General features: G+C 33.7%; 1 protein-coding gene across 3 annotated transcripts; it reads right to left on the bottom strand.

Annotated features, from left to right (window-relative positions):
* Window positions 1-708: 708 nt before the first annotated feature.
* LOC143581229 (putative disease resistance protein At4g19050) lies at window positions 709-15,661 on the bottom strand. 3 transcript variants are annotated; one of them, XM_077064055.1, is made up of 3 exons: window positions 15,543-15,661; window positions 1,050-5,145; window positions 709-954 (listed from the first exon to the last, which is right to left on the bottom strand). In XM_077064055.1, exons 1-2 carry the CDS (start codon window positions 15,570-15,572, stop codon window positions 1,093-1,095), a joined length of 4,083 nt encoding a protein of 1,360 aa, XP_076920170.1. In that variant the 5' UTR covers window positions 15,573-15,661; the 3' UTR covers window positions 709-954; window positions 1,050-1,092. The 3 variants fall into 3 exon arrangements, with proteins under 3 accessions (XP_076920170.1, XP_076920168.1, XP_076920169.1); XM_077064053.1 differs by lacking the exon at window positions 15,543-15,661 and having other exon boundaries at window positions 1,050-5,218; XM_077064054.1 differs by lacking the exon at window positions 15,543-15,661 and having other exon boundaries at window positions 1,064-5,218.
* Window positions 15,662-22,050: the final 6,389 nt, after the last annotated feature.

Raw genomic sequence — 22,050 nt, 5'->3', positions numbered from 1 at the left:
TTTTGATCTTTACATGAGTACGTAGGAAATAATGCCAATTTATTTAAAAATGCGAACGTAAGAAACAATACCAATCTACATAAACAATGACTTATAATAACAAAGAAAATAACCGAAAAACTACAACAAAAGAATCAAAATCAAGAACAAAATTATAACAGCATATACCAGCAAATGCTTATAACAGCAAAAGAAAACATCTAATAATAACAACAAAATACAAATAAGCAAATACTTATAACGTCTCATAATCGAAAATTAGCAAATACGAACAAAAAATAGCAGCAAACACCTATAAAAATAAACCTAATCATAACAACAAATTGGTTCTCACCGTTTTCATGTTAAGAATAAAATGTATTTGATCATGTTTCAAGTAATAATAACGCTTTTATAACTATAATACAATACATAATGCAATTTCAATTTTGTTAAGGGAAAAATTGTCTTTTATTCACTATCATTCACTGATTTTTGGTTTGTTGAAAAGTAATTACACTTTACCCTCTCATTTTACCCATATATATATATATTTTGAGAAACATTTTATGGAAAAAAATTGGGATGTTTTAATGTTGTTCAAAGTGTAACTCTTTAGAACGTACGCTGATAGCAACGTTGAATTAACGATGATCAAACATATAATGTCCATCAGCAATAACATTACACATACAACATCTAGTACACACATAAAACATACATAGCATCCAATACGAAGTACATGAGTTATTAATGCATAAAATACAAGCATATCCAGCAGTATATGGTAAATGCAAAAATACAAACCACACAAATGTTTGTGAATAAGAAACCAACAAGTTGATGAGATCCATATAGAGTGCAAACTAAAACTCAGTAGTGCCATATGTATGTTCATCGTCTTGGGGTCAAACCTTTTTATTTCGGGTACATAGATGAAAACTCAAATTTTATTTATATCTTCGTCGGTACTAACTGTATAAAGAAAAACATATCATCAAAAACCAAAGATGTCAGATATATATATCTAATGTCAAGGAACAAATTTTTTTATTATTCAAAGCACTAACCATTGAATTAATACCTCACTCCATGATGTGTGTCGATCTCCATCTACTCGTTAAAAACATGATTCAATAAGTTCGGACATTCCATAAACGTGTAAGGTACCGTTGATAGGAAATCTGCACCAATTTGTTTGAGCTTTGGTAGGTCTTCGAGATGCAGTTTCTTCAAGTTTTCCCAATGCTTATTCTTGGTTTTATCCGTACACAAAGTCTTAATCTTCTCACAGGACCTAATCTCGATGACCTGGATGCTTGCGAACGATAGATTTGAAGTCACAACATATTCAAGCATTGGGCAGCTTTCCACTTTTAGGTTCTCAAGATTAGCCGGCTCGTTATTTCTGGTAATAAAATTCTTCAAACTAGTCGCACCAGATATCCATAACGTCTTCAAATCTTTAGGAATTTCAAACCTGTCCTCAGGGAACTTCACTTTCGGACACTCCCAGATCTTGAGAATTCGTAAAGACGCGGGTAGCACACCTACTAATTCAACCATCTTGTCACAATATTTGATTTCGAGAACTTCAAGATTCTTTGGCAGCCATGATGATGAAAACACCGTTATTAGTTTTGTACAACTGTCAATATACAAACTCTTAAGATAATCAAAGGTTCCAGACGCCTTGTTTCCGCCGTATATTCTCTCTAAACTCTTATTATTACAAATTCCCAAATCCTCCAAAGGAATATCGAACCCGGTACTATTGTCTTTTTCTTCTTTCTGGTGAAAAATGTTGACCATTTCGTTACACCTTTCGATCCAACAGCCCTTTAACTTAAGGGTTGTAGAGGTATTGGAACCATATGGCAATGCAATGAGTTTACAATCAATCAGAAATACCAAGTCGATATCTTTGATGATATTCTCGATATCCTTTGGGAAATGCTCGAATCCACGAATCTGCAATGACTTGCTTTTCTTGTATTTAGCGAGCGTACGAGATTGAAAGTAGACATCTCGGAAGACAAGATCATGTTTTTGAGGATATGTGTTGTACGCTTGATCACCTTCTACCTTTTTGGGAACTGCACATAGATGGTGTGGTCCGTTTCTCAAAGGGGTTTTCTCCAAAAACTGAGTGACATTATGGAATACCGGAGACTTTTCGTTGTCAGACAGCTTGCAAATGTTCCACTGATCTGGATCGACCTTTTTCGTTGAACTTTCGTTATTGAGATTTGGTAACTCAATGTATTCAAGACGAGTGGATGTACTAATAAAATCATCAGGTATTTTCTTTATTGAACAATCTTTGACCATGAGCTTTCGAATACCTTCGTAGTTGAACACTGGTAAACTATTGATCATTGACGATCGTGAAAGATCCAAGACTTGAATCTTAATCAATGGATTATCAAGTTTAGTTTCTGATGATAACTTGCAACCCGCAAGAGAAAGATGAGTTAGGTTAACGAGTTTTAACATGGATGGTAACTCTTTGATAGATGTGTCAGAAAGATCAAGGATTCTAAGGGTGATTGTATCCTTCACGAATTCAGCTCCATTTGGTTTCAGAAACTTGACACCCGAAAGATTTAGCTCGTTAAGACACGGAAACTGTACATCTAGTACAAGATCTTTCAAGTCGATACAATTCGTTAATAAAAGCTGAGTGAGATTACACGGATTAGGAAGAGACGGGAAAGACTGGATCTTTGTTTCTGAAAAGTCGATCTTTTGAAGATGCGACATTCCTTCAAAAGATTTACTTTGTATCTCTTGTAAAGCAGTGCAGTTTGAAGCATCAAGAATCTCTAACTTGGTAGCGGATTCTAGAGATGGCAAAGCTTTTAGTTTATCACATTGTGATAGAACCAATTCACGAAGCTCGGAAAGATTTGAGAGAGATGGGATTTGTGAAATGCCAGTTTTTGAAAGATTAAGAACTCGAACATGATGCATATCATCAAAGAATTTCGGGTCGATATCAGCAAGATTTGTTGAACCCGAAAGATCAAGAACCTCAAGGTTTTCAAAGGATGTAATATATGGAAGTCGTTGTAACTCAGGGCAACTTTTGATGTAAACATAACGAGGTTTTGAAATATTGGATGGCAATCGATCAATTTTGGTTTCGGACAGGTCAAGGGTTATGAGGGAAGTCAGGCTTTCTAAAGACGAATCATGAAACTCTTCGAAAAACTTAGAACCCGACAGATTAATGGTTTGGAGACTTGATAAGGCTGTCAAGCCTCGCAATCGAACTAACTCTGGACATCCCCGACAAAATAAGTGAGTGAGTTCTTTTCGGTTTTTTAACAAAGGTGTTGTTGGAACACGGGTTTTGGAAAGATTAAGGGTTTGAAGCTTTTCAAATTTCAAGAAGTTTTTATCAAGAGTTTCCAATGAGGTGTTACCTGAGAGATCAACAACAATGAGTTTTCCAAGCTTTGAGATACTCTCGAGCTTCTTTAACCGAGGACAGTCTTTAACGATCAGCCATTGTATGTTTTGAAGATTGTAAATGGCTTGAGGTAACGACACCATTTGCAGACCCGAGAGATGGAGACTTTTGAGTTGAAACATGTTTTTAAAGAAGCTGGAGTTCAACCGTCTAAGAGTTAAGCCACCGGATATTTCAAGAACCTCCACAGCCTTTAAACTGACCCCCTTTACCTCACGCAAATACTCACAACCTCTAAGCACTAAAACACGAAGCCTTTCCCTTTCTTCCAACTCGAGTGGTAATTTAGTGATCGTCGGATAAAACAAACCAAAAACTTTTAAATTCTTCTCAGATTTAATGCAATCGGTGATTTCAGAATCACGAAAACTTGTTCCATCCAGCAAAAAAGTTGCACGATCCTTATCGGATGATTTATCATCTTTTCCGGATGATTTATCATCTTTTCCGGATGCTTTATCATCTTTTCCGGATGTTTTATCATCTTTTTCAGGTGATTTATCATCTTTTCCGGATGCTTTATCATCCGCTTTCTTCCGTCCTTTTGTTTTCAACTTTCCATTATTATGTGTGATGCTCCCAAGCCCCTCTTCCTCGGACCTAATAACCGTCGCCAGACCAAGATTGGGGTTTTGGTCAACAGACTGGTACAAATCCTTGACATCAATAGGTAAATGATCCATGAAAACATAACCACCCTCTTGCAATTTAAGCACCCCACAATCAATAAGCTGCATAACAACATTATGACCCTTTTGGTACAACGTTGTCATGCGACCATCACCGAGGTATCCTTCCAAAATCCAGTAAGTTATCAACTCACTGTAATGAACATATCCAGAATCACGATAGAAATGGTTCCCACGCCACTTAAAATCTTTCAAAACCCCGATCGGTAGCACATCATGCATATTGCATAATAACTTACTTAATAAATTGTAAGTTTTAGGTGCTTCTGACAGCTCTTTCTCTATGATTGACACTCTAGATGCATCTGAGCAAAAGTAATTCAAAGCTTTTGCTATCAAGATAGCTTTACCTGGCAAGTCAATCTCAAACTTATCAATGAACTCTTTGCCTAAACTTTCAGCCTTTTTGTGTAATCGAGTTTCAAGATTTTCGGCCTTTTTGCTTGATTGGCTTTCAAGATTTTCTTTTAATATTTTGTAGGAAGCCTCTCTAGATGCCTTAATCTCAAACGCATTTTCATCCGTATATCCATCATCTTCTCTCTTATTAACAGAGGTTAAAAGCGTTGTTATTAAACGAGAAGGAAACACTTGCTCCCACAATGACCAAAACTTTGTTTCAGTTTCAGTTTTTGTTTTGCCATCAGGAAGACCATCAATAATAACAAGAGTCTTGTGACCATTAATTTTCTTCTGTATGTCTTCAGACAACTTTTTCATGTCGACCGGTGCCTGATCATCATAGTCATCTTGTACATTGTTTTCCTCCTCAACCTCCCACTCCTCGTTCGCTCGAATTAAGAATAACTGTCGACCAATACTCATGCGGAGGGAGTCTTGTGTGTACTCCCTGCACATAAACACCCAGAGTGTGAAACCGAATACTCCCTCGTTAATGGCGCGATTACTTAATTTCTTTGCCATTCGTGTTTTCCCGACTCCTCGACGCCCATAAAGATTCACTTTCTCATGATTCTTTAGGCCTTCATATATTTCCAGCATCTGAGAATTTATATATAACACATGAATTTGATTAAACTCATGATGTTCCATGAAACCATCTACAATAAAAAGACCCAAAATACCTAAAAGCGTGTCTACTCAGTTTCGCGGAAAATACAGACGTTCATGAACATTAAAACACGAAAATACATTACCATATCTTCACCACATTTTTCATTTTCAACCAATAATTTCTCAATGCATGTATCTTTTATACCAAAAAGATAACCAAAACCAAGAGCCAACTAAAAAAGTTTTATATAAAAAAAAGTTAAAAACATTCAAACGATTACAATGAAGTGGTAGTTTACGGGCTACAAGCTGCCGCAACCCCCTTTTAAATAGTAAACTCAATCCTACTAAAAACAAAGTTTTAATTCTTAGGGCCAATAAATTACTATGCGATAAGAACATGTGAAAAAATGGATAATTAGCCTAAAAAAAGAGAAAAGCCAAAGCCGAAAAATGGCTTAATAAAAGATGTTGTAACTAGCAAAATCAATGCTCTTTTAAAATATTATAAAAATATTAAAATATTTTAAAAATAAATATAAGTGAATACACATATAATAAAATAACAAAAAAACTTTGATAAAATGGTTTACCATAAAAATTTTGTATAACAATTGGGAAATTACAAATTTATATCATAGATAGAAAACATTAAAAGTTGAAATAGTTTTAAGGTATAATAAAGAAAATAAAATACAATTAACAAGGAAAAGGTAAGTGGAAACAGAGAAGTTATGAGGAAGCTGCGAACGTAGCATAAAAACTAAAATGAAAGAAAAAGTTAGGGGGAAAAAAAGAAAAAAAAAGGAGAATAGAAAGGAGAAAATAAAGAAAAGAAGTTGAAGACATAATGATGACTAGTGAGTATTTGGGTTTAAAAGTTGACTCCGGTTATCAGTTAAACCACAACCGAAATGGACAGTTCCTGGCCCAACCGACCGGTCCGGTCAAGATTTCAAAACCATGTGCAAAATGGTATGGAAATTGGAATACATAGCATTTTTGACATCAAATAATAAATGTGAGTTAGGTGCAGGTAAGTTTAGTGCTCCAAACAACAAAATGCATTCCTAATCCATCCTCTAAGTATATGAGTGTGGTTCATATTTTTTTTAGGTGGTTATAAATGGTTGTGTGAGAATGAGCTAGAAAATGTTACTGTTTATGAATAAATTTGAAAAAACATTATTCATTTTTTATAATTTTTTAATATGTTTTGAAAGTGCTTATGAGTGAAGAATAAAGAAATGTAATGATAAAAGTATAAAAAAATATTATTAATTAAAAAGGTAAAAGAATGATGCTTTTAATGTAATTAAGGAGATAGAAATAAAAAGTGTAATATCCTAAATAAGTTAGCAGTTTGATGTAATGTCCTTTCTTAAAGGGTCCAGTATTTTAAAAAATTAAAAGAAAAGTATTCGTCGTCTTTTATAGTTTACTTGCTTCAGTTATTCAATGAAAAAAAAGTAAAAAATAAATAAATATAAAAAAATTCATAGTTAAATTGTTTTTTTTTGTTGAACCAACAAAATTCGTGTTCGACAGAGATTAATTTATCTTAATTAGATCATTTTCAGGTTCATTTCAATATTAGATTCATATCAAATTCTACTTTGTTTTGTTTTTGGGTTCGCATTTAATTTTGCAGTTTGTGTCGTGTTTGGTTCATATAAAATTCCAATTTGGGGTTGTTCGAAACATACAAATAGCAAACTATAATAGACAGTCCTGAAATGCTTCTAAATTTATGTATCTTATGAATCCTATATATGGCTTTCTCGTATTGAAGATGCACGGACCCATTTAAATCCTAAAAAGGCTCTAAAATTTTCTCGTACAAAAGATGTGGCGGTGGATTTAAATGGTGCTAGAAGGGGGAAAGACCTCACTCAAATCTAGCTAACATATAAAAGAGTTAACTTCAATTTTTGTTCACGTGTTATGATCATTTTAACTAATTCAGTCTAAAACTGAAATCTTTAACCATTTGCGTCACTATGGTCAAAAGAAAATGGTTAGTACTAATTACTAAACTTAGCTTATTAATTTAGGCGTTTTCTTTCATGCCAAGTGTAAGAAGTTGAAAATATTAGGAGTTTTGAAAAGTAGAAAAGAAAATTAGGAAGAAATCAAAGATACATCTAATCCATAATCTCTAACTGCATTTTAAAATATAAAAAAAAAGACAAAAAAAAAACAAAGAAAACATCTTTATATGCTATAAACGAACCGAATGAACACAAACAAGACATTATTCATGTCTGTTTGTTTAGGAAATAATGCGTTCATGAACGGTTCGCGAACGCTACCGTACGAGATTTTATGTTCGTGTTTGTTCATTAAGGAAAAGAATGTGTTCACGTACACAAATATAATCGCTGATGCCTAGAGATTGAGATCGATGTAATCATCAATGTCAATGATAAGAAAGGAAATGCGAATAGTGCAAAAATGATGTGAGAATATGATTTCTTATTTTACGTTAGATGTAATAAATTAAAGAATATAAAATGTTTAGATAAAATAAATAAAAGTAAAAAAACTTTCATGAACAACATATACAAATGAACATGAATGAATGTTTGTGAACACATTACTGAACGTTCACAAACATAATTGAACGAACCAGGGGCGTCTCCGAGATTTTTAATACCTCGGCCGAGTCAAAATAAAAAGGCCCGTAAGCCTTAACAAATAACGAAATATACAAACAATTTTTTATAAACGACGATTAATGTTATAATAATAAACATAAAAAATATATAGTATTGTAATAACACCCCAATTTTCAAAACCTTAAAATTGAATGCTTATATGATTTATTAATACAAAATTTGTGAGAATTAATATAGTTAATGTAATATAAACATAATTTTTGAACTTGTTTAAAGAATTTGAAATGTTGATGAAATAAAAGTTATTAAGCTAAGAATGAAGTATAACTAAAGTAAAACTAAAAGGACTTAGTATGTAAATAATATATTTAATAAGGAAATATAGATGAAGGGTCAATTATGTCATTTCTTCAAACTTAGAGTCATCACCTTCAAATTACTTACGTAAGTTTACAGTTGATTTCCGGCATAAGTTTTCCGGCGAATGTATATTCCGGCGAGTTTAAAACATCAAAACTAACTACCGAATTGACCAACGGACGATGCCAATTAACTCGGGATCCTTTACTGAAAAAGATATGTACATATATAAACGTTTTGGCCCCCGGAAAATAACGTGCCCCGGCCGAAGGTGCTGCTCGCACATCCTCCGGGCCGCCCCTGGAACGAACGGGGGCTCTGTTCATATTCGTTTGTTTAACTTATCGAACAAAATTTTTTGTTCTTGTTCGTTCATTTATTAAACGAATGAACACAAACCAACTTCAGACAAAACGTTTCACAAATTGTTCGCTGAACGTTTGATTCATTTACAAACTTAAACTTATGATTACATTTCATCTCCATCCTAGATCCCATCCTCATCCCCTATACTTTTATGGGAAAACCATTCAAATCCCTAAATTTGTTTCTGACTATTCATCTCTTGTGTCTACTTTTTTTTTTTCATTTTCTTTATGAATGGTCGTGAGTAAAAGATATAAAAAATAATAATAAATAGAAGAATAAAAATATTATTTAATTAAACTGAAATATATATATATATATATATATATATAAAAGAAATGAGATGCATGAGATTTTTAAATTGTGAAACAAATTTTTAAAAAAAGTATAATTTTTAATTAAATTATAGGATTATAAATGTAGGAATGGATTAAGTGGTAACCCACAAATCAGTTGAATAGTTAGTGGCTTTTGATTTGGTTCTTTAATTCCATATAAGTAACTATTGGAAGCCAAGTTTAATCAACAAGATAGCAAAACCCGATGAACTGTAACGGTGCGGTGATGCGAATTTGGTATGTGTAAGTTAGGTTTGTAGTGGTAACAACAATAGCCTTAAAAACGAAAACTTACAGCCGAACCGCACGGGTTCTACCAACTGATAGCACGTTGACATCAGAACTAAACCATAAAATAAATCCGTACATGCCTAAATACAACAAATTAACATATTTAAAAAAAAACTAAAACTAACATATTTAAAACAAAAAACAAAACTCACGATGAACATAAAGAAAACAAACGACGAGTATTGTAGTGGTGAATCGACACGAATTCAGTTAGTATAGACCACTTTTATAAAAACCGGTACGAACCAGCCGATTAAACAAGTTATGCTGGATTCTGGAAAGGCAGCTGCATTTAGAGCCTCTCATCGTAGGGCAATTTGCTTGAAAATCGAACCACCATTTTTTTTAAATACCGATTTTAACTGGCAAACCGGTTTTAAGTCCAACAGATTTTTGATATTTTCGTGGGCCGTATTTTTTTTAAATGACTTTTAACCTAGTTTTCTATCAAAGTGTGAGCGAGCTTAGCTAAACGAGTTTTGTTCGTGTTGACAAAGCACGTTGGTAAGTCGTTTAACTCATTTAGTTATCATTAGCTTTTATCCCCGTATTACGGGGTTGTTTTACATTATCCGTTTATAATATTTATATATTTTTTATTTTAATTTTATTTATCGTAAGAAAGTTAATAATATACTTAGGATTTGATGATGAAAGGGTTTAATAAATAAATTAGATGTTATAATCAAGTTTAAAAGCTATCTGGGTTTGGTGAGATCCATAACCCGCTTATTTTTTTTAACTATAAAATTTAAAATTGTTTATTAATTATAAATGATATATTTTTTTAAAAAAAATTCGGATATTAATTTTTAGTATATTCCTATTTTATAGGATTTTCATATCTAAGTATTTGGTAAAAATATTTAATTTAATGAAATGTTATGACTCATTTAAGGGATATCTAGGTTTGGTGAGACACATACTCGTGAATTCGGGTCAAATGAATGAGAAACCTCAATTTACAAATAAAACAATCTGGTGACTTGAGATAATGTAGAAAGAAAAGAGAGATTTTAAAGGTTTCGTTTATATATATTTAAGATTTAGAGTTTTAAAATGTTTAACGTATAACAACTATTGGAGTAATTTTATTTAAAAAATTAAAGTTTTAATTTTAACTGTTTCAAAAACTAAAAATAATATGTTACTTTAGAATTAGAAAGTAGTAATAGGTGAAATAAGTTAACTTTTTTAAGGTAAACTTGGCTGTGTTATTGTAAACTCATGAATATACGTATCATGTTTGATTTATGGGTGTGATATAATCTATCTATAATATAAACGAAAACATAAAAATCCTACGTGTCACGATGTGGTCGCTCCTTTTTTTTTGGAGTCACCAGATTTGCTTGATTTTTAAATGGAGGCTTCTCATGCATTTAACCTGAATTCATGGGTACGGATCTTACCAAACCCATATATTCTTTAAACGGGTTATAACATCTCATTAAATAAAAAATTATTCTCACCAAATTATTGACGTAAAAATCCTATAAAACAGGATATACTAAAAATTAATATCTTATTTATTTTAAATATATATATTATTTAAATTAAAAAACCAATTTTGTAGTAAAAAATAAACGGGTCTTGGGTCTCATCAAACCATAAGTATATTATTAATTTTCATAAATATTATTTATAATTAAAAAAAAAACATTTTTATAGTAAAAAAATAAACGGGTCTTGGGTCTCATCAAAACCATATAGCTTTTAAACCATGTTATAACATCTCATTTATTGTGAAATAATTTATCATCAAACCATAAGTATAATATTAACTTTCATACAATAAAAAAATATAAATTTAAAAAATAAATAAATATTAAAACAAACAATATAAACAACCCCGTAATACGGGGATAAAAACTAGTTTCATATAAATACACAACACGACATGTGTAGCAGGCTAGCAGCCAAATTAAAATTTGAGGATTTGCATAAGATTTAAGAAAAATATGGTATTATAGTTATATATGATACGGTTCTTCCTAAATTATTTTTGTTTTCTTAAAACTTTCAATTTTACCATTGAACTATAAACAATATATATTTTGACCTATTCAGTTATCATTTAATTTTGTTTTCCTAAGATACTTTTCTTCAGTAAGTTTTAAAAAAAATTAAATACACAATTATGCATAATTTTCTCTGCATTTCAATAGAAATTTTATTAAAAAGGGACGTTTACTAAGTAATAGTACTTTTTGGTATCATAAACTAAGGATTAGTATTTTTTGCACAGTATCGGCATTTATCAATACTGACCCAAAAACATTCTACTAACTTTAATGATTTATATGGGTATTGCGTTCGCTAAGACTCGGTTCTAGTATTTTTTGGTATTCCTGCACTATGGGTAGTGTACCAATGTTGTACTGCCATCAATACGATTTTGATTTATGTTTTTACTTATTTGTTTTTGGTTTTTTGGTACGATACCGATCTCATAACTGTGTTCACAATAATGATTTTTGTATCAACTGAATACACTTATGCACTTTGACTATCCGATGAAAAAATTGTGTTTAGTGTTTTTTTAAACATTATGTTTACTAAATAATTTCTTTTTTTCTATTAATTGTTACTTTGTTTATGAAAGCTTAGACTATTTTTCCACGACAAATTCAATTTATCTTTTGGTTATAATGGGAAGCTTCTCCATGACAATGCACGGGTGAAATTTACTAATTATTAATATAAAAAGTGAAAGTGAATGTATTAAGAAATGTATTAAATGGATTTGCCTATAAAATGTGGTTTCTATCTAAAAACTGACTGCTAGGATTTGTGAAGGCTTTGGGTATAGTTTCGGACTTGGGCTCAAATTGGTGACAAGGAGAACAAAGACTCGGCCCGTTATTGTTTCTTGTTAATCAAGCCTTTAACCCTAGTTCTATATCTATATATACCCTCAGTATGTAATTGTAATATTTGCACCTTAATAATGAAATAACCTAGTTGCAGCCCGTGGATGTAGGTCCCTCGCTGGGACCGAACCACGTAAAATTTTTGTGTCGTTTATCGTTTATATTTTTCTGTTTACTGCGTGTATAATCATGTGTGCATGTTCGTGTGTTGTTCCGCTGCGCCGCTTTGTTCCTAACAAGTGGTATAAGAGCTTAGGCTCGTCTGACACACAGCTCGTTGCACGGAGACGATTGCGGTTCAAGATCGCAGGTTTAATTTCTGGTTAGTGTTCATCAGTGATCGACAGTCAAGATTGGTGGCTGTCAGGCTGAGTTAGGGTTTTGATTTGGATCTGGTTAGTGATTCGGTTTCATGTTCCCTCGGTTAATCGCTGCTGAGATATCTTGATTTATTCTTTTGTTCAATCGATGGTCTGAGTTCAAATCGAAGTCATCGGCGAAGTAGATGGTCAGCGCGATCTGTGTGTGCCAGTATTTTATGGGGTCGGCTGATTATGCTGGCCAGAGATTGCAATGGGAGACCATGGCCGATGTTTCTGTTTCTTGTCTTGACCTTAATGATGTGTGGCTAGAAATTGATGAAAATATGAGAAAGACAAACAAGGGTTTTTCTTTGTTTTTTTTCTTGTTCACGTGAAGGAGATAATTCTCCTTGGGGCTGGTTACTTTCTCATTGGGTATTGAAAAGTGTGACTAAAGTTTTTTTTGTTTAAATCAATATTTGGTCAGTTTTGGTTTTCTACTTCTCTAACTTTTGAGCTGCCATTTTTGTTATTTGGAAGCAAGTTGTGATTAAGTTTTTTTGCTAAAAACTTGGAATTCAATGAAACTTGCGGAAAGAGTTAGGATTTTGTGTTTCAAGTTCGGGGTTTGACTATTTATTATCAACCGTAAATTCGGGAACCGGGTTATGTGAAAATTCAACATTTGGGTTAGATTTGTATGCAAAAGATGGTCTGAGGTAATTGTTTATAGTTTATTTACGATTACTTGATTTATCGGTCATTGTAGGAGCAAATCGGTTTAACTTGAAATTGTTTAGTAAAACAGAAGTCAAGTTCATGCTCGTGTCATTGTTGTGTATGTTAACTGTTTTTCGATCTATTCTCGTTTGTTATTTTCATAACTGAAGACAAGATAGTTGTGATCAGAATGTTTGACGGTTTGGATTTTGTTGGTTGATTGGTTTGTCAAAGGGAACTTGGATGTGGTACTGGTGATGGATAAACTTGGAGAAAATGGAACCAACGAGTGTGCTGGTGACGACATAAGTGAAATAAAATGGTTAGTGACAAGTTATGTGATTTATTGCTCGTTTGGATGACTTTTCGGTTAGGGTTTGTGTTAACCGATCGGGTGTACGGTCATAGAACCCTTGGTACCGCTTGTTCTCCATGAAAGTTCTACTGTTGTTATAATTATTTTCCTATTAGCTGGTTCGGAACTGTGATTATTACTTCTTGTACGTTTGGAATTGTGAAGTTATATCTTGTTTAGTGGTGATCAGTGGTACACCATTTGAGAGGTTCAGGATCTCGTGTTGGGTAAAGTTATTTGCCGGGATAGTACGAGTGGGGTCATGGAGTGTTGGTGTGGCATGGGTTGGGATAACAGAGACAGTGGGAGCTAGGCATAGTCGACTTGGTAGGTTGCATAAAGGTGAGACATTTTAAGAGTCGATGTCGAATGGTTTGGAATTCTGCTTTTGAGAATGTATCCGGGGTTGATGCATTGGGACTCAGTGAAGGCGGTGAAGACTCTTGGGTTCAAGATTCTGGTTTGCTTTATTTCTTGTTACTCACTTCAATGAAGCATTTGTTGAATCTTTTAGTTAAAGACTTTGGAAGATACGGTCTCTGTATCGTCGGAAGAAGAGAACCAACTTTCGACTTATAAAGTCTTGGCTTGCTAAATCGGGTAGAGCTAAGGGGTTTCAGTTTGCAGACATGAAGCCTAGAGCCACAGTGATGTTAGCTTGAGCGTATTCGGAGGTCTAAACATATTCGGGGTTTTGGCAACAGTGGGAGCACGCGGTGTGTTCTAGGTTCGTTTCCAAAGGGACGTTGGGTTCGGAAGACCAGGAATCCGAATGTGAAAATCTCTCCTAGTATAGTCTGCTGATTTGGAGAGTGTTTATCCTCTGGAAGTCTTTGAAGCCGGTTGTGTGAGTAAGTGAGGGTCGGTTAAGATTGAAGATGAGTCATTGGCGAGTTTTGTCATGGCTGGGTCTGGGATGACTGGATTAGAGCTCTCGGGAGCTTCAATGGGCCTTTCAGGTAACTGATGAGAAGGGCGGCTGCAACTAGGGTGTGGATTGGTAGAAATCTTAGTTTGTTCCTAGAGAACTGGAGGCTTGGAGAACTTCTTTTGTTGAAGTTTTAGCTTGTTCTTGGAACTGGAGGTTTGGTAGATTTCTGTTACTGAAGATTACTAGAGTTACTGGATGACTGGGATTGTTATTTGCTTTGACGGCGAGCTGGGGTTTATCGCAAGGCCTTCAAGTGGGAGATTGTTGGGTTATGAAGGCCTTTGGGCCGGTTTTATTAGGAGGCCCGGTTTTGGCTCCTAATTATGTTTAACCCTAATATTGTTTATTATATATATCCCATCATGTAATTGTAATCTTGGTTCCGAGCTAATAAGAAAACCTAGTTGCAGCCCGTGGACGTAGATCCCCTCGCGGGGACCGAACCACGTTAAATTCTTGTGTCGTTTAAATTTTCGTTTATACGTGTTTATCGTTGTGCATGTGTGTGTTGTTTCGCTTCCGTGCGCCGCTTTGTTCCTAACAAGTGGTATCAGAACAAAGAGGCGCAACGGAACAACACACGAACATGCACACACGATTATACACGCAGTAAACAGAAAAATATAAACGATAAACGACACAAAAATTTTACGTGGTTCGGTCCCAGCAGGGGACCTACATCCACGGGCTGCAACTAGGTTATTTCATTATTAAGGTGCAAATATTACAATTACATACTGAGGGTATATATAGATATAGAACTAGGGTTAAAGGCTTGATTAACAAGAAACAATAACGGGCCGAGTATTTGTTCTCCTTGTCACCAATTTGAGCCCAAGCCCGAAACTATACCCAAAGCCTTCACAAATCCTAACAATCTCCCACTTGAAGGCTTTGCACGAACCGCAACAACCAACCAAACAAAACCCTATACCCAGTAACTCAAGTAATCTTCAATAACAGAAATCACCAAACCTCCAGTTCCAGAACAAGTTAAAACATCAACAACGGAATTTCTTCAAGCCTCCAGTTCTTCACGAACAAGCTAAGATTTCAACAATCCAATCCACCTAGTTGCAGCGGCCGGCCTTTGCATCAGTTTCCCGTTTTTTTGGATAATATATCACATGTCCTCCTAACATCTAAGACTACAACTAATGCATAATCACGTACTTTGAAACGACTATATTAGACATCGGTGACATTTATAAGAATTTAAAAGTGAAATAACCTGAGGTTTTGCAGTTTTTGATTCGGCCATTCTTGAGTCTCCAAAAGACAAAGCGCGCTACAAATTGCTGAAATATCGAGTCAAAAACTTGTATACATATTTCTGAGAATTCATAGCCTGCAAGTACAAACAACCAAAAAATTAAATCAAACTATTGAAAACTAAGAAATTATATTCTAGATGAAACTTTAGTAATTTTATAAGAGCTTATTAGAAAATACCTTTGATTTCACAGTTCGGCTTTAAATGGTTTTAGCTGTAAGTGTACAAAGAAAATGCAGTTTGGAGAGTATTTATAGGGCAACGTTATTATGCCAAAGTGACCAAGAGACAAGCTTTTGTGAAGAGTATACATCAAGTCATGTGGGGGAATAACTTCTTTGCTTCCAAAGAAAAAGTAAAAGAACCAAATGAATAATTAGTTTACAACGTGAATTATAAGTTTGAATCCGACCCCAATCAGGTTTATTGCAGCAGACTTTTCAGCTAGGGTTGTCACTTTTACCTGAAACTCAACCCGAGAAAACACGTATCCGAATCCGAACTCACCCAACCTGAAAAACCCGAACCCGAGAAAAGACCAACCCGAACCCGAACCGAAGTAATTCGGGTTGGTTCTCGGGTTTGATTTATAAGTTTCGGGTCAACCCGAATAAACTTTTAGTTTCGAAATTAAATATACTTTTAGGTATAATAGGCTTAGTCTTAGCCACTAACGTTATTAGAATCTGGTCCTAATCGGTTGTTGTCATTACAACTATTATAGATCGATTGTTTATTGTTATTTATGTTTTCCGTACCGTAATCGAACAACCAAATCACGTCCGATTGAAAACGATTATATATGGTTCGAGTTAGTTTTACTCTTCTTTTGGATTGTTTTATTAAGTTATGTTGGTTTATTATTTGATTATTTGCTTCCGAGCAAAGAATAATATGTTGTTTTTATTTTAGCATTGCAGTTTTTTAAATTTGTTTTTTTTTTGTTTTCTAGGATACTCGAAACCCGATTAACCCAACCCAAAAACCCGCGAACCCGAATCACCTGAACCCTGAAAAACTCGTGAGAGATTCGGGTTGGGTTTCGGGCCAAGAAAAAAAAATTGAAACCCGAAGAACACCCCTACATTCAGCGGCTGGTTTTACCCGGAACAGGGAATGGTGCCCAACGTTGTCTGCGATCGTAGGCGTATGAGGTCTGCTTTTGCCATTGGGTTACCCAAATAACTAAACTTTTTGTTCGTTGGTCGTTGAAAAAAAAATCGTGAATCATATGTTGTAGCGTTTTCGCTTTGTGAAAAGCTTAGGGATAACTTGGGATGTCAGTAAAATGAACAATGTTGCATATATTTCATGTTTGCTTAGAAGTTGTACGGGGTGGAGTAGTTAATGTACCTTGTGTGGGGCTCACTTGTACTTTGTATAAAACGAATGGATGATTGTAGGAAGCAAGGAATAACTTTTTTGGTAACTTGAACACTACTAGAAAACGGGTTTTAATACTGAGAAATGCATAAAGAGTTGTATTATATATAGTGAGGGTTGTACCTTCGTGCCTAAACGTGTTAAATACCATTTAAGCTGTCCGGGTTGTCTAAATCGAGCTAAATTAGTCGGGTTAGTAGTGAATGATTCTGTTTAATGTTTACAATTTGGAAAATTGGGTTACGTTTTATAGTCACAAACCATCCGCCAAAGCCGAAAAGGCGAAATATTAAAAGAAGAAAGTTAATCTATATAATTTAGTGAAAAAATAAATATTCACTGAATCAAACATATATAAAGCGAATAAGTATTTTTAACTAAAATATACATTATTAGTTTAACCAATTTCGTGTGATTAAATTTTAATCACTTCTTTTTTTCATAAATCCTTTAATATGCTAAAGGTGCAATATGATTTTTCTTTTTTGTTATTTAACTTACCACTTACTAAATCATCGAAGATCAAATAGTCGGCACAATTCCATGTTATATAAAAACAAAAAAATAAAAAAAACACGTCCAAACCGTCAAAATCCTAATCGCTTTTGTTGTAGTGGCGAGTCCGGTTAATTCTGTTTTGTTTTGCCAAAGAAGAAAATTTCTTGATTTAATTAAGCTTACGATCATTAATAACTATGGTGCAATGATCTTTTAATTAAAAAAGTTTGAATCGGTAACGAATGTCACGCTCTTCGAAAATCCACCCCCATCTATTGTCTAATGAGGCATAGTTTGTTGATTAGAGTCAACCCGCTACGCAAGCTCACGTCATTCGAATCTTAGCGTGTGGATTTTCCGCAACGTAAATATCAATTATAATCAAAACACAGTGTTCAAAATTTTTAATTAGAGTGTGATTCTATAACGAATTTTATTCATAGATAAGCATAAATTACTATTTGTTCCTTTTATCAAAAATCAAAATCTTGTTAGACACTAACAAGATTTTTTAAAACTCAGCGGGTCAGCCCTACATATGTAGCCCCCCCCCCCCCCCCCGGTGCGTGTTAGTGTTTTAAAACTCAAAAAACGTTATTAGAATTATTAAAGTAACTAATATATTTAGGAAAAAAATTGATCAAATAGTTGTTTAACATAAGTGTCACTCGAAATTAAGATGGATTTAGCTAGACATGATGGCTAAATCAATAGTCCCGAATAATAAACAAAACATAAAATACAAATTTACAAAACATAATTAAATCTATAATAAAACTTAATTATGATACTTTTATTGATAATGGGCTTTAACATGTGGCTAGACATAGTCCAACAAGTAATTAAAATACTATTGTTATGTTGCCAGTGGCCCAGTAGCTCGACCCGCTCTTTCTTTTGAGCCATCATCATTTCACATATAAAACTTTTATTCACTTCGTCGTATTTGTTCACTTTTGATTGAAATCCATCATTTTAGCTCAATGACCTCAACATAAAATAAACTGATCCCCGTGTACCTTCTTAATGTTCTTCATACACAATTGTAAACAACCCTATAAAATAAATAATAAAAACAAACCAAAGTAAATTCCGTTCCACCAAAATAAAGTTTTACGAAAACAATACAATATAAAATACGATAAATGCATTATATGGGTGAAACTGAATGTTTAAAGTGTTATTATAAACATGTCTAAAAATGCAACTAATATTGGCACCTCTTAAAAAACAACCACACACCTTAGAAACTCCGCAAGCGATTGACGGCACAAATTATTGGACTAAAGGTGTAATTTTTCAAAACTGAAAATTGAAAGCAAAATTAATACACATTGACCATCCATTTAATTAACTCAAATTTATATTTGTCTTTGTGCATTATTGTACGGTAATTAAAGTATCTCATATTTGAAAGCGTGTATTAGAGCACTAAAGTTGGACAGTTGGATTAGAGTAAAAGTGAGAAATTTCAAGTCTCTTTTATTGGCCAACGGTTGGTGGTGTTTGGAAGTTTCAGAATATGATATGAACACACATGTCCGGTTGAAATTTTGTTACTTATGATATTGCTTTTTAATTCTTGAGAAAGATATTGGTCTTGTGTATTTTAATAGATTTAGATGATTTAATTTTGGATGAACAAAGTTGTCTCCATAAAACTTATTTATTGTGTTTCTCGGAAAGTTAATTTTTATTATTATTATTATTATTATTATTATTATTATTATTATTATTATTATTATTATTATTATTCATTTTACTGACTTTTAATCTACTCATATTAATCACTTGGGGGGGCACCCATGGCACTACCTTGATGGAGGCCCGTGATCAAGTGGTGATGGCACACCTCCACAACACCACCCATCATAGCAGGATAGTTGTTTTTTATGATGATGATCACGGTCTTGATTGATGAAAGATGTGGGGAATAAGAGATGTGACGCGATGCGGTTGGTATGTTATTAGTGAAGGAAGTGTGGGGAATTTCTTGTGAAACAAGGACCGTCATCAAGTAATGAATTTAAACACCACTACAATTTGAGGGGTTCAAGTGATGGGGAATTGGGGATAAGGTGTCATGGTGGGATCGGATGATAGTGGGTGATCATGTGATGGAGTTAGGGAATGTCCGCCACACCCCCCGCACCTCCTATACAATATACATGCACCTTGCATCTTTGAATCATAAATTTCTGATATTAATGAGAGACATCCTACCACTTATCAATACGAAATTTTTTTAAAATTTGTTGTTGGTTTAAGTAGTGTTGCTTCGTATATGATTGAATAGTCCCATGGTAAATAAATGTGTAAATTAAGAATCAAATAGTGTTTAGTTGTTAAAAAATCATTTGTTTTATTATTTAGCCTTTTTCATTTGTAATTTGCTTATAGCTTATATATATATATATATATATATATATATATATATATATATATATATATATATATATATACTAGTTTGAGGCTCATGTACTACACAAGTAGTTCATGAAAATACAATATTTAATAAATAATCAGTATACAAGAAACAATAAATCCGTTAAACATTATTAATACATTCGTTGTACAATAGTCTTTAAAACAATTTTAAAGTTAAATATTTTTTAAAAAAATAGGATGTAAATATTAAATTAACAAATTTTGAAGCATAAATTTTAAGATTAATGATAACTATTATTTTACTATTATATATTAATTTGTTAAAAAGGTGAAGTTTAATATAGAAGTGACAAGTGGCAAAACTTATATCCTTTTATTAGAATGTATAGATAGTGTTAGGCCACGTGTAGTGAAAGGAGCTTCTATGAGTGCATTTTACACAATGTGGCGCCATCTCAGCAATAGAGTATATTGTTGAAAAATGACTGTAGTGAATGGAACTTTTCTAATCATTATTATATTATTATAATTTATAGAGTTAAGTGTTATTTTAGTACCTATGGTTTGAACAACTACGCAACTTTAGTACTTTTTTTGAATTTTTCGCAACTGGATACCCCATGTTAAAAAAACCGGTCATTTTAGTACTTTTTCGTTAACCCGTTTAATCTGTCTGTTAAGTCAAGGGCATAATAGTAACTTTGGTATTTTTTTTTCTTTTAACTAAATCCTTTTTATTAACCCTAATAATCAAATCCTTTACAACTTTACAATCTAAAGCCCTAATAATCAACCGTCGTTATCGATCATCAACCTGCAACAAACAGCCCTAATTATCAACTCAACATCTGCAATTGAGGAATCCGATCATCGATAATGGCTTACCTTACCAAACCACCGGAGGTTTTGCCCGAGAATAAACCAAACCAAACCTTACCTTACAGGCTTACCTTCTTCTGTGTGTAACATCCATCGTTGCTGTGTGTAACTACTGGGTTCCATGGCAGTAATAATAACACTACCATATCCACAATTAACTTTCTTTCGTTGTTTCCACAATAATGCAATCACACCTCCAGGTTATCACACATCAAGGTTTCCAACAACCCCTTTTTATAGAACCAAAAAGATTGCTATAGTGACAGCAAACGTAATTGACAAAGAACATGAAGAGTTCAAACCTTCTTTTGACGAGTATTTGAAAGCCATGGAGACTGTTAAAACCCGTAGAGACAATCGTAAAACCCTAACAACACAAACCCAAACGCCACCGGCAACTGAAATTGAACAAGGTGAAGTAGTTAGAAAGAAAGTGGATGTTAAAGGAGGTGAATTGAGTGCAAAGGGTAGTTGCCCGGAAGGTGTTCGACGAAATGCCGGGTTTCGAGAACAGAGTTTTAATGTAAAAGAGGTTTCTAAAGATGAAAGACATGAAAGAAGTATGCCAAACGTGAACCAAAATGAAGTTGTTATGAAGAGATTGGAGTATAAAGAAGGTGAATTGGGTGCAAAGGGTAGTCGCTCGGAAGGTGTTCGACGAAATCCCGATGCAAATTTCGAGTTTCGAGAATGGAGTTTTGACATGAAAAGGGTTTCTAAAGATGAAGGAGTTGAGAGGGTTATGTCAATGTGAACCAAGGTGAAGTTGTTACGAAGAAATGGACACGGAGGAAACCGGATTTTAAAGACGGACAAGTCGATAATGAGTTTCAAAGAAAATAAAAAAAAAAAGCCAAAGTTACTATTATGCCCTTGACTTAACGGACAAATTAAACGAGTTAACGAAAAAGTACTAAAATGGCCGGCTTTTTTAACATGGGGTATCCAGTTGCGAAAAATTCAAAAAAAGTACTAAAGTTGCGCAGTTGTTCAAACCACAGGTACTAAAATGGCACTTAACTCTAATTTATATTAAATATAAATAAGATAAATGTGTGATTAGTTGAAATTTTTTGGAATAAATTTGATTGGTTGATGGACTTGAGGTTAGGGCGTTAAGTACAAAGAGCCCCAACCCAAAAAGCCACTCAAAAAACCCCAGGGCGGTGTTTGAGGCTCTTTCATCCCTTAAAAACACTCACTACACATGGTCTTAGTGACATTGGCTCTCATATCACAAAGTTTCTCATGCTTAACTAATTGGAATTTGGCACGGTATCACTAATATGAAAAATTTTTAACACGACTTTCACAGTAT

This window comes from Bidens hawaiensis, unplaced genomic scaffold, assembly GCF_021521415.1.
Source record: "Bidens hawaiensis isolate Kalapana, Puna unplaced genomic scaffold, B.hawaiensis_p1.1 tig00030837_1, whole genome shotgun sequence".
Classification (NCBI taxonomy): Eukaryota; Viridiplantae; Streptophyta; class Magnoliopsida; order Asterales; family Asteraceae; genus Bidens; species Bidens hawaiensis.
This window is presented reverse-complemented; position numbering and strand designations above follow the sequence as displayed.